The 13,746-nt window shown below is 40.2% G+C and overlaps 1 protein-coding gene across 1 annotated transcript in view; it reads left to right on the forward strand.

The window, feature by feature from the left end:
- The window catches only part of FAIM2 (Fas apoptotic inhibitory molecule 2), a 38,689-nt gene that overhangs the window by 16,766 nt on the left and 8,177 nt on the right, over positions 1 to 13,746 (forward strand). Inside the window, exons 4-10 of the mRNA XM_034412242.3 lie at positions 703 to 767; positions 1,333 to 1,386; positions 5,900 to 5,950; positions 6,863 to 6,902; positions 7,586 to 7,623; positions 10,471 to 10,558; positions 12,149 to 12,244. Of these exons, the coding sequence (XP_034268133.2) occupies positions 703 to 767; positions 1,333 to 1,386; positions 5,900 to 5,950; positions 6,863 to 6,902; positions 7,586 to 7,623; positions 10,471 to 10,558; positions 12,149 to 12,244 (432 nt within the window). The remainder of the gene's footprint in view (positions 1 to 702; positions 768 to 1,332; positions 1,387 to 5,899; positions 5,951 to 6,862; positions 6,903 to 7,585; positions 7,624 to 10,470; positions 10,559 to 12,148; positions 12,245 to 13,746) is intronic.

The following is a 13,746-nucleotide window of genomic DNA, read 5'->3' on the forward strand; positions in this document are numbered from 1 at the left end:
TTGAAGGTATTCCAACTAATTTTGGCAAACTCCTAGCCACAGAAAGCTTTGAGCCTGGAATTGTGTCTTGAGTTAGACTCGGGAATATTAGGCTTAGATTCAAGACTTTGTAGGCTCAGTGGCTGTCTGGGAGTTTCTGTCAGGCCCCAAGAACCAGGAACGACACAAGGAGTTATTTTTGAGTAGTTTATTTATTGTTGTTACCTAAAGACATAAATCTTGACAGACTAAACCAATTATAACTATAGATGTTACTCTGCGAACGGTTAGTTGGGAGGTCCATCTCTGCCCTCTTCCTGCCTATCAGACATTCAAAGCTCCACAGTCTCTGGGAAAGAGCCCCTCCCTCCCTGGATTACATTCCATTATAGATTGACAGTGTATTCTCTACTGAGGATTCCTTCATAGGAGGTAGCACCATCACCCATGGATCTTGTTCTCATCAACACATAAAACAGTTCCTTCACATGGACACCTGTCCACATGAACAACTCCTTTCTTCCAGTATTGATTATATGGCCCTTATGGAGATGGTCAGAACAAGATCACGTAAGGAGATTACAGTATAATGTGTGAACTTCCCCCAAAAAGAATGGGTGGTAGAACCAGGTTGATAGGGTCTGGCTTGCTTTTTAATTATCAGATCCTCAGAATTGCTGAGCATTAGCCAGGCTGATATTTATTTTGCTTCTTTGATATTAGGTTTATAGCATCCTTCTACTTCAGCTCCTTGTTACTGTCAGCATTGTGGCCATCTTCACTTTCTGGTAAGTCTCTGTCCTAGCAACCCTGCCTAACAACAAACCTTTTGCTGCTGCTTTTCTTTTCTGGTCTGCTATTTTTTTCCCTATTGATTTTACTCCTCCCATATTCTCATACTCATTTTACAAATGAGGAATTAAACATGCAGAATTTTCTGATGTTATGCCCCCAATCATACATCTATACTGCATGACTCAATCATGTCTTAGTTTAGTGCATATTTGAAGCAGTAAGGAAGGCCACTTAGAAATATTCAGATCATAGCATCTCTTAAGGGAGGTATTTTTAATCAAGCATTAAAATCCAAATTTGACAATACTTTCATAAATCAAACATAGTGAGCTTTCTATTTTGTTTTCTATGTTAGCCATAACCAGCATCAATCAATATCTGTTATTCCTAGCACAGCAGAAAGGCAGGCAGGCAGGCAGGCAATCAGGGTGGTACTTTATCATTTATAAAAGCATTCTTAGAAGGACGATTAGGTCAGTGTTAAAATTCCTCAATCAAGGGTTTTAGTGCTTCATATTTTGCTCTCATTCTTCTAATCTCTTGTGTTTTTCATTGCAGTAAACCAGTTCAAGGATATGTCCAAGCAAATCCAGCCTGGTACTGGGCTTCCTAGTAAGTACAGATTTGATCTCAGAGATTATTTGTATGTCAACCATCAAAGTTAACATAACATCTTATAGGATAAGAAAACAAACATTATTTGCAAAATTACCCTGTAGCTTCATTTCATTTTTTCCCCAAGGATAAGGTAATGTGGAACAGTTTAACCAACCAGGATCAAAGTGTAAAAAAAGTGGTAGCCAATTATATTTATTTATTGTTCAGTTTGTTTGAGGGGGTTCAGTCTATCTATCTTCTGTATCTATCTATATGGTTCAGTCACCATATCTATACAGGTAGTCCTCAACATACAACCACAACTGAGCGCAAAATTTAAGTTGCTAAGTGAGAAATTTGTTAAATGAGTTTTGCCCCATTTTACGACTTTTCTTGCCTCAGTTGTTAAGTGAATCACTGCAGTTGATACGTTAGTGGCCCGGTTGTTAAATGAATCTGGCTTCTCCATTGACTTTGCTTGACAGAAGGTCACAAAAGGGGATCATATGACCTTGGGACACAGCAATGGTCATAAATCTGAACCAGTTGCCAAGTGTCTGAATTTTGATCACATGACCATGGGGATGCTGCAAAGGTCGTAACTGTGAAAAACGGTCATAGGTCACTTTTTTCATTGCTGTTGTAACTTCGGTCATTAAGCAAACTGTTATAAGTGGAGAACTCTCAGTATTTTTTTATTTTACCCACAGTCATCCATACTCAGTGCTTAAAATAGAGGAGGGAGAAGGAGAAAAGGACATAGCTTTTGCTATTCCTTGTTTTGCTGCTGATTCTTTTTTAACACAACAAGGCAAAAAGACAAAAGGACTAAAAGGACTAAAAATCATAATTTCAGAGGATAAACCTTGCATTGTTCAATATGCCCCCACACATCTTTCTTCTGTGCATACTTTGGCCACTCTTTCTAGGATTCTCAAGTCCAGGGCAGGGGTGAAATCCAGCAGGTTCTGACAGGTTCTAGAGAACCGGTAGTGGAAATTTTGAGCAGTTCAGAGAACCGGTAGTGGAAATTTTGAGCAGTTCAGAGAACCGGTAGTGGAAATTTTGAGCAGTTCAGAGAACCGGCAAATACCACTTCTGGCTGGCCCCCCGAGTGGGGTGGGAATGGAGATTTTGCAGTATCATTCCCCTGCCACGCCCACCAAGCCACGCCACGCCCACCAAGTCATGCCCACAGAACCGGTAGTAAAAAAATTTGGATTTTACCACTGGTCCAGGGGTGTCAAACTCGATTTCATTGAGAGCCGCATCAGTGTTGTGTTTGACCTTGGGGGACCGGAGTGGGTGTGGCCAGGGTGGGCATGGCCAGCTCGATGTCACTCATGTTGGGGGCATCTGTGGTGGCCTGAGCACTCTGCCAGAGAAAACGGGCTCCTTAGCTCTGTTTTCAGATGCGACAGTCTCCTGCAACCCTTTGCCAGTGAAAAAGGAGCTCGGGAGGGCTCCATGTAGCCCTTCCAAGCTCCATTTTCACTGGCAGAGTCACCACGGTCCAGTCGTTTGCTGTTTCCAGAGCAGCCCCACGGGCCAGATCTAAGCACCCGGCGGGCCAAATCCGGCCCCTGGGCCTTGAGTTTGACACCCCTGCTCTAGGGAAAGGAAGAGGATCCTGTCCCACCTGCATACCTGCCTTCTGTTATTAGGGGCCTAGGAAATCTCAGCGCCGCACCTGTCCAATTTGCAGGGCTGTTTTCAGAAGCTGGAGAAGAGGCTGAGCAAATCAATAACTAAAAACGAACTATGGGGCACAATTTTGGCCCAAATTAATGGGCTCAATTTGAGCCATAACAAGGTGTGGGATTTGGGGGTTTTCCAAACTGCACAAAATCTTAGCTAGAGGTTTTCCTGAATCGCTGCGAACCCCCCAGCAGCCCACCCCGGGTGGGACAGAGCACTAAAAATCTAGGTTGCTGGATGCAAAAGAAAAATTCCAGCAAGACTAGCTTGCGTGACAAGAGGCTTGCTGAATTTTCGTGTTCTGCATAACTATTTAAGGTGCAGTACTTTTGTCCTCTTCAACGAGTGCCAACTTTTCACAATTGCATTGCTTCTTCAGACTAATGGCATATCACCTGACTATTGCAAATGTAACTGGAAACCTGCCTTCCCATTAACAAGCCAATTTCTTCTTTACCAAGCAGATGTTGACTGTCTGGGGAGCAGTTTAAGGTTACATTCTATTAAACTTTATTTCGTGGAAAAGTACTGGTGGAATGCTTAGGGAGGAAGGGTTAACCTTAACCTCCCATTCTCTTTTGAATCAGAAGCCTTGAGTCCTTAATAAATCTCCTTTGCATTCCGCTAGTTGGCTACAGTACACGGATGACCTGTTAGAATTGAGTTGAGGATCAGAAATATCTATTTACCACCCTGAGATGGGGTCTGAATTTCAACACAAAACTTAAAGGACTTGGAAAATGTATGCCAAATTAGCCATCCAGTTGAAGGCTAATTTTCTTTAGATCAATAATCTCTTTTGGGCAACATATTGTACATAGAGAAATAAAGATACATACTGTAGATGATGAGAGAGAGAGAGAGAGAGGGGGGGGGGGGCGGGGAGAGAGAGAGGGACGGGGAGAGAGAGAGAGAGATATGGTGTGAATGGGTTTTAATTGTTTTTAATGTTTTAATTTTTAATGTTTTTAAATATATGGTTTTTAAATGCACTGTAAGTCGCCTTGTGTCTTCAGAGAAAGGCGGCATACAAATTGAATAAATAAATAAATAAATAAATAAATAAATAAATAAAATAGATAGAGTGATAGAGTGATAGACAGAGTGATAGATAGATAATACATGTGTATGTCTTCTAGTCAGTTTTCACTCCTGATGATTGCCTATTCCAGTCCCTGCAGTTTTCTTGGCAAGGATTTTGAGAATGGTTCGCCATTGCTTGCTTCCTAGGGCTGAGAGAGAAGGACTGGCCCAACGTCACCCAGCTGGCTTTGTACCTAAGGCAGGATCAAAACTCATGGTTTCCGGTCTCTAGCCTGATGGTTTAGCACCAAACTGGCTCTCTATATAGAAATATAGCTTTTGCACATTCAAGTCTGACAATCTTTTGCTAGCAGACTGTCTACGGATCATGGAAATTGTAATCTAACACTTCTGGAGGACAGCTGAGTACAGGAAGCTTATATAAAAGTACAGTATCCTCTAGAGCTGAACAAATCATTTGAAAGGGGTATTTTGGAATACCCAGGCACACATATAGTACAAAGCTCTTTTTTTTCAACTCATGAAAGCAGCCATGTCTTTTGTCTGCCTTGTGCAGCTGTAGAGCCGCAAAGCACTTTCTCGCGGCTGTGTGGTCACATGTGTGGGAGATACCAGGAACAGCTTCCCAAAGCACGGCTTTTCAAGTTGCTAAATTGTTCCAACACCTACATTTGAAAAATTCTGCTTTGGAAGGTTCCAAAGCATCTCTTTCCAAAGAATTGTGCTGCCTTAATATCCACGTATTGTGGAACAATGCTGATCAAAACTGCAGAACTGGCTTGGGGTGCATAAACTGGACGAGAAGGAGCATTGTTATTTTCTCCTCTACTATCATACTAGGATCAGACTTTGCACGGGATACATTTTTCAGGCCTGTTCTTCAAATATCTATCTTAGTTACTACAGAAAAAGTACCATAATGTTCACCGCAGTAGAGGACAGCATTGTAATAAAAGGTAACACATGGATGTTGGGAAGGGCTTGTATAATTTGAGACACAGAAAGATACTGCTTCCTTCCTCCTTCCTCAAATTTGGTATCGGGACTGCAACTGGGCTAGGTGAACAAAACATCTGATTTGGTAGAAGGCCGTTGTTGGATAAGAGGCTGAAAGCATCTGTTTCCTTAATTTTATGAGAGAAAGCACAGAGAAGTATTTAAGGAGATTGTTAGAGAGGGGAACTTCTTGATCTTGGTGACACTACCCTATTTATGGGCCTTCTCCCTTTTTCGCATCTACATAGTTTCAACTTGGAATTACAGTAGGTTCTGGTAAAAATGTTATAATTTATTCATTCTTGCCTTTTAGTGTCAAAGAAATCATTGATCATTCATCATTTTAGCCATTGTCTTCCACATGTTTCCAACCAATACGGTCCTGAGAGAGGGCAGTTTTTGAGATTGTATTGGCCTGTGGAAGAAATAGACCATAATCTGCCATGCTGGTCCAATGCAGGTTGGCAGATATGATTGCTGTTAGTCTGGGGTATCCGCCATGGCCTGTTTGCCTTGGGAGACCCTTCTGTACATATACATGTCCAATGACATAGTCCACGATTTCATTTACCCACAGGAGCCCCTTCGCCTCGTCAAGGCCCAATCATAGAAGGAATTATTATGTCTAGTATTTATATAGTGCTTTTTTCCTCAGAATTTGTTAACCAATGATCATCTAAGGTAGAAAAAAAAAGAAAAGATTTAGAGTAACAGCAGGCAGGATTCCCTCTCCTCCCCTTGGTTCATTCTCTCTCTTTTTTTTCTCTCTCTTTCTCTTTTCTCCTCCTAGTGCTGTTTTCTTTATCACCTATTTGATCCTTGCCTGCTGCTCTGGACCAAGGTAAAATTACACAAGGGGTTTGGACTGTTTGTGGTGGGTTAATTCTGTTTGGGGAAGAGACCATGCGACAGTGGAAGTGTGGATATTCTAACATCACTTGAGCTAGTCTTGTTGGCCTGTCTAAAGAACCAAATATGGCCACCAAATTTTTAACTACGGTAAGTCATTACCTTTTTCATCTGCAAGTCTAGGATAAAATTCTCAGTTCTCAGAAATACTCTGTGAGAGGGAAAAGGGGATTAAAAAGGAAAAATTCTGGAAAGAAAGAAAGAAAGAAAGAAAGAAAGAAAGAAAGAAAGAAAGAAAGAAAAACATAATGAACATGACTAGCTCCGATTCTATCTTTCAGTTGCATCAAAGACATTTCCTATATTTCAATGCTATGTCTTGGCATTTTATGGTTGGGGGAAGTTCTCTACTATATATGTCTACTGTTTATTATATATATGTTATACATTGGCTTAGAAAGGAAAGGAAAAGTTCTCATTCATCTGATTACTTTGCTTGAAAGGACTGATGTATCTCAATGCTGTAATATCTTGGCTAATGTTTGATCCAAATTAGGCTGGCTAGCTATTCAATCAGTTCTAGCTGCCTCTTTAATAGCTGCCCAGCTCCATCCACAGCTATTAGGAGGTGAGAGTTAATTTTCATGCCATAAAAATGTTTCACTCAGTAACTCCTGTATTTTTAGGCTTAGCCATCATTCAAATGAGGCCGGTGCCTTGATATCAGGCCCTTTTGTGTAACCAGGGTTCTTGCAAAATTGTACATGCTGTGGCCTGATTGCTTTAATTGCTCTGTTGTTCTTTAATGATCTTATTATGCAAGTTAATGATGTACAACTTTCTTTTCCCGATGATGCACTTTGGATAACCTGGTTCACTTGGTTCCCTTTCATTTAATTCACAGGAGGTATTTCCCATGGAACCTGATCCTCCTCAGCATCTTTGTAAGTAGCCTAATAATCAGTGCTGGGACAGTTGCTTGGCCCTAGGGGACTTTTACAGCACACTTCCCACATTAATCTATAAATTCAAAAGGCAAAAGGTTTATCCCCCATCTATTTCCAAGCACAACTAATTATGGCGTGCACTACCGATGGCACCCATCCAGTAGATCAATAAGGAATAGACTGTCAACTCCTGAAGATTCCAGCTCCTTATTGGTGCAGTAAATAAACCAAGCACATCAATCAATTAACAAGAATAGTAGGAGTTTCAGCCTATGAACCTGGCCTGCATATACAGTAGCTGTTCAGCCTGAGTTGTCTGCGCAATACCTTCATTAACTTGTACAATTATCTAGTTAACCACAACTCATGCCTCACATGTCCAGGTTCAGCATGATTGCTTCTTAAAAGGGCCTCTTCTTTGCCTAAAACCTCACTTATTCTCTAATTTCTCTAATTCTAAATTCTCTAATTCTCTAATCTTATTCCTAATTTTTCTACCACGAGAAACCATAAAATGGTTGGATGGTTATGGAATATGATAAGGCTGTAGGATGTGGTCTTTCACCTCAGTTGTCTTGAATAGGCTCAAAGAATGATATCCATAAACAGTTTTACATCCCTTTTCCTTCTTAGCCTCCATCTTTTGCTTCTGCAGTAACTAAAAATTTTTATTTTTATAGACTCTGTCCATGGCTTACCTGACAGGAATGATCTCCAGGTAAATGTCCATACTAGGCACCTGAATAACATGCTGGGTATTTATATGTGTGTGTGTGTGTGATTATATTTTTCCCTGGCATTCTGCATTTTTCTGCAATCATTACTTCTGAAAATCAAGGCCTATATCAAATATATAATTTGATTTTCATTTCTAGACTTTCTAAGACCATTATTCTTCAGTTTCCAAATTGTAGCCCAATTCTGTAGCCAATAATCAATTGCCTATAATTAGCCAACTTTTCCCAACAGGGTTGAGCATCGTTTATATTGCATCTCCAACATTAGGAAAAGTGATGATATTTACTTAACCTAATTGGCATGTAGTACTATTGATACACGACATTATGACATAATATTCTGTTTTCAGAACTAAGCCCATCCTCTTCCTCTATTTATCCCAATGCCTTTTCCTGAGTTAGACTCAGCATCCAATGAACTGCAGTTGTTTGGCAGGTAAACAATCTATTAAAATAAGTCAATGGGACAATCAAGCTCAGTTTTCTGCTAACGTGGACTCTTTTTCTGGTTTGCACAGAAGCTACCATGTTTTCCCGAAAATAAGACCCTGTCTTATATTTTTAGAATCCCGAAATAAGTGGTTGGTCTTATTTTCGGGCAGGTCTTATTATTTTGGGGCACATGGAGCAAGATGGGGCTCCTCTTGCCATCCTATCTGATTTCCAGCTCTGTCTCCCTAACCCTAACCAGAGGAGATGGTGGGGACCGGCTGCACATGCATTTAAATATTTTCGGGGAGGGCTTATTTTTTTGGGAGATTTATTTTAGCACATGTGCTCAAAAGCCCGATTGGGCTTATTATCCGGGGAGGTCTTATTTTCGGGGAAACAGGGTAGCAAGATAGGAATAATAATAAAGTCCCAAATACTAATTCTGTACTTATTTATTAAATTCTCAATAAAACTCAAGGTTTGATACTGGTTAGCCAAATCTTTAAGATTAAGAGTATTTCTCCTTAACTGAAAGGAAAGGGAAAATGCTACACAAATGCTATAGAAAATGCTTTCTATTTTTGTTCTCTTAATTTTTCTTAGTATTTCAAATCACACAAAATTGTTTTATAAGTTGAAATTAATTTAATGTTATTTAATTAGGTCCCAGATTGTTGGGGGCAATATGCTGACTCTGTAAACCGTTTAGAGAGGGCTGTAAAGCACTGTCAAGTGGTATATAAGTGCTATTGCTATTGCTATATAACTGGCAATGAATAATGATTGAAATTTTACAAGATTACCAAACCTCATACTATTTTGATGGAATATGTTCATTTTAAGGTAAGATCTTGAGAACATCTAAATCAATGTTCAGTGGTTTTTAACGGAATGGACTACTTATGCATTGCTTAAGATCACCCAACCAAGTCCTCAACATGGGGTTGATTGTTAACTTACAAATTTATTTTCTATCCTTTTTTCTATAATAATAATGAAAACCATATTTTTCTGGGACCTCTGTCTTGTCTGTTTGATAATGTACCTGTGCAGATGGGCAAAATAAAATAGCCAATGAACAAAACATCTACATTGCTGTGTCTATAGATACACTTCTGTGTCTATTCTGCACTATAGTACAATGTTTATAGCTTCACAATGCAGGTCGGGAAAGGTTTTAATGAGTGGAAAAGAAGTGTTAGCAGAAGGACTGTTCCAAAGTTTTACTCCTCTGCAATGTCATCGTTTCGGGCAACCAAGATCCAGCTGATAGCATGCAACTACTCTACAGTAGCTCTAATTCTGCCCAGAAATGAATAAATTGGAGAGAGGGGGAAGAAAGAATCTTCTTTTTCAGTCTGTCTCTGGTTTGGGTTTTGTATAATCCTCCCTTTGTTTCTGCTATAACAATCCCATGTAGAGTAACATGATGGATTTCCATTGTTCCATATTTATCAAAGGCCAACCAATGGCATGGGGAGAGCAAATGTGAAGAGCAGATAAACAATGCTGTCACTCAAGCATCCTGGATAACTGAACAAGGCAATAACCACTATGCTTCCCCTATCAATTCAGCAAGCTTTTGCAAAAGAATACAAAAGCTAACGTAAAATGGGAGACTCCAAATACTGAGAGTATTTTTCTAGGTACAAGTTCTATTAAAGTCTAGGGCTAAGAACTTTCGATGTAATATACTGATGGAACAGTGGGAAAAATATGTTTTAAATTAAAATTTAAATATGTTAAAATTGGGATTTACATTGTTATAAAATTGGAATTTACATTGTTAAAACTTAAAATAGATTTGTTACAAAATGATACACTATTGGTACATGACTGCAGAAAAATGGTCTTAGTATGTTTAAAAGTTCTGATAAAACACAACATTTGCAGGTTCCATGTAGAGTCCTTGGTGCTCTCTGAACTTGGTGGTTTTCTTGCTGATGTTTCACTAGCAATAGGTAACTTCATCATGATGTTAATTAGTTTGGCAATGAAATCTCCACAAGAAAACCACCAAGCTCAGAGAGCATCAAGGACCCTACTGCATAAAGATACTTCAAATTTATTATGTGCACATGATAGATATTTTTATTGTGCTGGTGGACTTCTAAAAAATACACTTAATATACAAGAAATGTCCCTACATGTTCAACTGAATGTTCAACTGAAACCAGAACTTTTATTGCTGGGATTAATTGGAGGTCAATTAGAAAGAAAGTCCCACAGATGGTTTTCTATGACCCTGAAGATGGAAATTGGCCATTTGATTAACAACAAATTGGCCATTTGATGGATCCATAGACAAATTTATTTTAAGCAGACTTTCTTATGGTATGTCTGATGTTGACTGCTTGACTCTTCTCAACGATGTCATGTCATTACTCCTTTTGCAGCTACTACAACACCACGTCTGTCCTCCTCTGCCTGGGCATTACAGCTTTGGTTTGCCTTTCCGTCACCATATTTAGCTTCCAGACCAAGGTACATAAATGCATTTATATCATAGTTCTCTGATTTTACCATCTCCTATGTAAGCAGATAAGTTTTTTCTTTGTTAAAGTTAGCAGGCAAACATTTTGTGATTACTCTAGAGCCGTGTTTTTCAACCTCAACAACTTTTAACATGTGTAGAAGATTCTGGGAGATGAAGTCCACCCATCTTAAAGTTTCTGAGGTTTAGAACTCTGCTTTAGAATTTACATCATTGAGCAAATTTACACTGTTTTCGTTTCATGCAGATAATGGTGACCTCGAAAAGCAACTTTTCCACGGAATTAGACTTGCCCCTCTCCCCTCTCCCTATCCAAATTTGAGAATTGGCTCAAAAATTGCCAACCAAAAAGTTAAAATGAATTTTCTCCCAATTGGGAATGAAGTTAATCGGCAACTTTTTAGATGGAGGGGAAAAAATGTCATTCAAATAGTATGACGAGTTTAAAAAAAAAAACACTCTATATCATCACTCATTCGGAAGGACTTTATCAGGCAGGAACAGCAAGAAAATAAAAATAAAGTAGAATAATTTGAAAGAGTCTTTTGCCCTTTCCACATTGCAAGTCAAACATTTTCTGTTGTTCATGCTGTGTTGGCAGCTACTCTTGATCTGACCTGATCTGATTAGTACTGAGGGCTATGTTGGAATTTATAGATAAAAGGGAATATACAATTTATAATATACATCATGTTCAGAGAGCATGTAGAAAAGGCTATAAAAAGTGGTGGCATATTCCATATGGGTGCTAAATGAAGTAGCAAATATTTGGGAATTTTTTTCATTCATTCATTCATTCATTCATTCATTCATTCATTCATTCATTCATTCATTGGTTCGATTTATATGCCACCCTTCTCCGGAGACTCAGGGCGGCTTACAATGCGTTAAGCATTTATGGGAGCCCCCTCAATCTTGTGACTTGAAGATTCATTGGATATCAACTTCATTGCTGCTCTAAGGTGGCAGATTCAATGCATCTGGTTAATATTAATTTGGGAAAGGCAGATGTACGCATTACTTACACCAGGGATCCCCAACTACCGATGTCCGTGACATGCCAGAAACCAGACCGCGCAAACAAGCGAAGCCACATCTCTGGGATGCAGGCAGCACACGATACCACATCCCCTCCGGTCTGTGGAAAAACCTCTCTCCAAGGAACCAGTCCCTGGTGCCCAAAAGGTTGGGAGCGGGGTGAAATCCAGCAGGTTCTGACCGGTTCTGAAGAACCGGTAGTGGAAATTTTGAGCAGTTCGGAGAACCAGCAAATACCACTTCTGGCTGGCCCCAGATTGGGGTGGGAATGGAGATTTTGCGATATCCTTCCCCCAGGAGTGAGGAGGGAATGGGGATTTTGCAATATCCTTCCCCTGGAGTGGGGTGGGAATGGAGATCCTTCCCCTGCCATACCCACAAAGCCACACCATGCCCACCAAGCCACGCCCACAGAACCGGTAGTAAAAAAATTTGGATTTCACCACTGGTTGGGGGCCACTGACTTAGGCTATCCGGGAGCTAAGGGACTTTCAGGTTAATCCATGCATTTTATACTAATGTCCTCTTGTTTTCTCCCACAGTATGACTTTACCTCTTGCCAGGGGGTGCTCTTTGTGATGCTGATGGTGCTGCTGTTTAGTGGGATCATACTGGCTTTTATACTTCCTTTCCATTATGTAAGTTTCCTATTTTTGTCAACCAATCCATATATGCATCCTACCAAGTGTTACTTTGCCACGTCTAGTTGCAGAGGAGATGCAGAACTATCTTTCTATACTCAGTGATGCAATTTAGTTAGAAGCAAAAAAACAAAAAAACAGAAGCCACTACAGGGGATCCTTGACTTACAACAGTTTGCTTAGTGACCGTTCAAAGTTACAACGGCCCTGAAAAAAGGGATTTCTGATCATTTTTCACACTTATGACCATTGCAGCATCCTCATGGTCCAGTAGTGGGTTCCTTCCAGTTCGGCCCGGTTCGGGAGTGGGAGATATGACATCACCAAACCGGTTCTCTTTGTTTGGGAGCTGGGTCCTCCCGCTCCCCCCCCCACGTTATTCTTACCTTTTATTTGGCCCCGCCCCAATCTATTCGCTGCCTCCCGAGTCCCAGCTGATCAGCTAGAAGGAAAAAAACTGTTTAAACTCTTGTCGCGGCACTTCAAAGGGCCGCCCTACAGCTGATCAGTGTTAAAAGGCAGTGTGGTGGTAGACCAGAGCGCTCGAAAAACAAATGGGTAGACTGGAATGCTCTAAGAACAAATGGGTAGACCGGTGTCTCCAAAAACAAATGAGTAGACCGGTGCCTCCAAAAACAAATGGGTAGACTAGAACGCTCCAAGAACAAATGAGTAGACCGGTACAGCTCTGCAAGCAGTTAAAAGCCTGGTAGACCAGTACCTCTGCTAAATCCTAAAGAATTGTCACATGACCATCAAACCACGCCCACAAAATAAGCCACGCCCACAGAACCGGTAGTAAAAAAATTTAGAACCCACCCCTGCCATGGTCCCCTGAATAAAACTCAGATGCTTGGCAATTGACTTATATTTATGACGGTTGCAGTGTCCTGGGGGCAGGCCTACCTGTATCTTAAATTTTTTCTGTACATTAATTTTCCATATCTGCATTACTTTCACTAATCAAACTACAGAAAGGAAACATGGTTCAATAATGTGAACCTCACTAGATATTTGGAAGGGAAATCATTTCCCCTTCCTTTTTGTCAGTAGACTCTTTAGGTTTGATTTATTTTTCTCCTCTATTTTTTTTAAAATGTTTGCTTTTATCACAACTGCTGCTGGCATAGCTAGTGTAAGGCAGAAGGCTTGGGACAGATTGTCAGCCAAAAGGAGAAGTATCAGTTATCATATGGAGGTGGTAAACAATTTTGGAATATCTTGTTTGAGAGAGGAAAGTACAGATGAGTTAAAAAAGACCAAAACCCCTGTCGGGCATCTTCTGCTGATCTTTTGTTCTACTGTTTGTAGAATCTGTTCTGGGGGCTGCTAATTGCCTGGTATCTAATTGGCATGTTCTCACCCTCTTTTCTATATATTCTCGCTCAGTCACAGAATAATAGAACAACAAGAGTTGGAAGGGACCTTGGAGGTCTTCTAGTCCAACCCCCTGCTCAAGGAAACAGGAAACCCTATATCATTTCAGACAAATGGTTGTC

This window comes from Pantherophis guttatus, chromosome 2 (assembly GCF_059756535.1).
Source record: "Pantherophis guttatus breed Tessera chromosome 2, ASM5975653v1, whole genome shotgun sequence".
Classification (NCBI taxonomy): Eukaryota; Metazoa; Chordata; class Lepidosauria; order Squamata; family Colubridae; genus Pantherophis; species Pantherophis guttatus.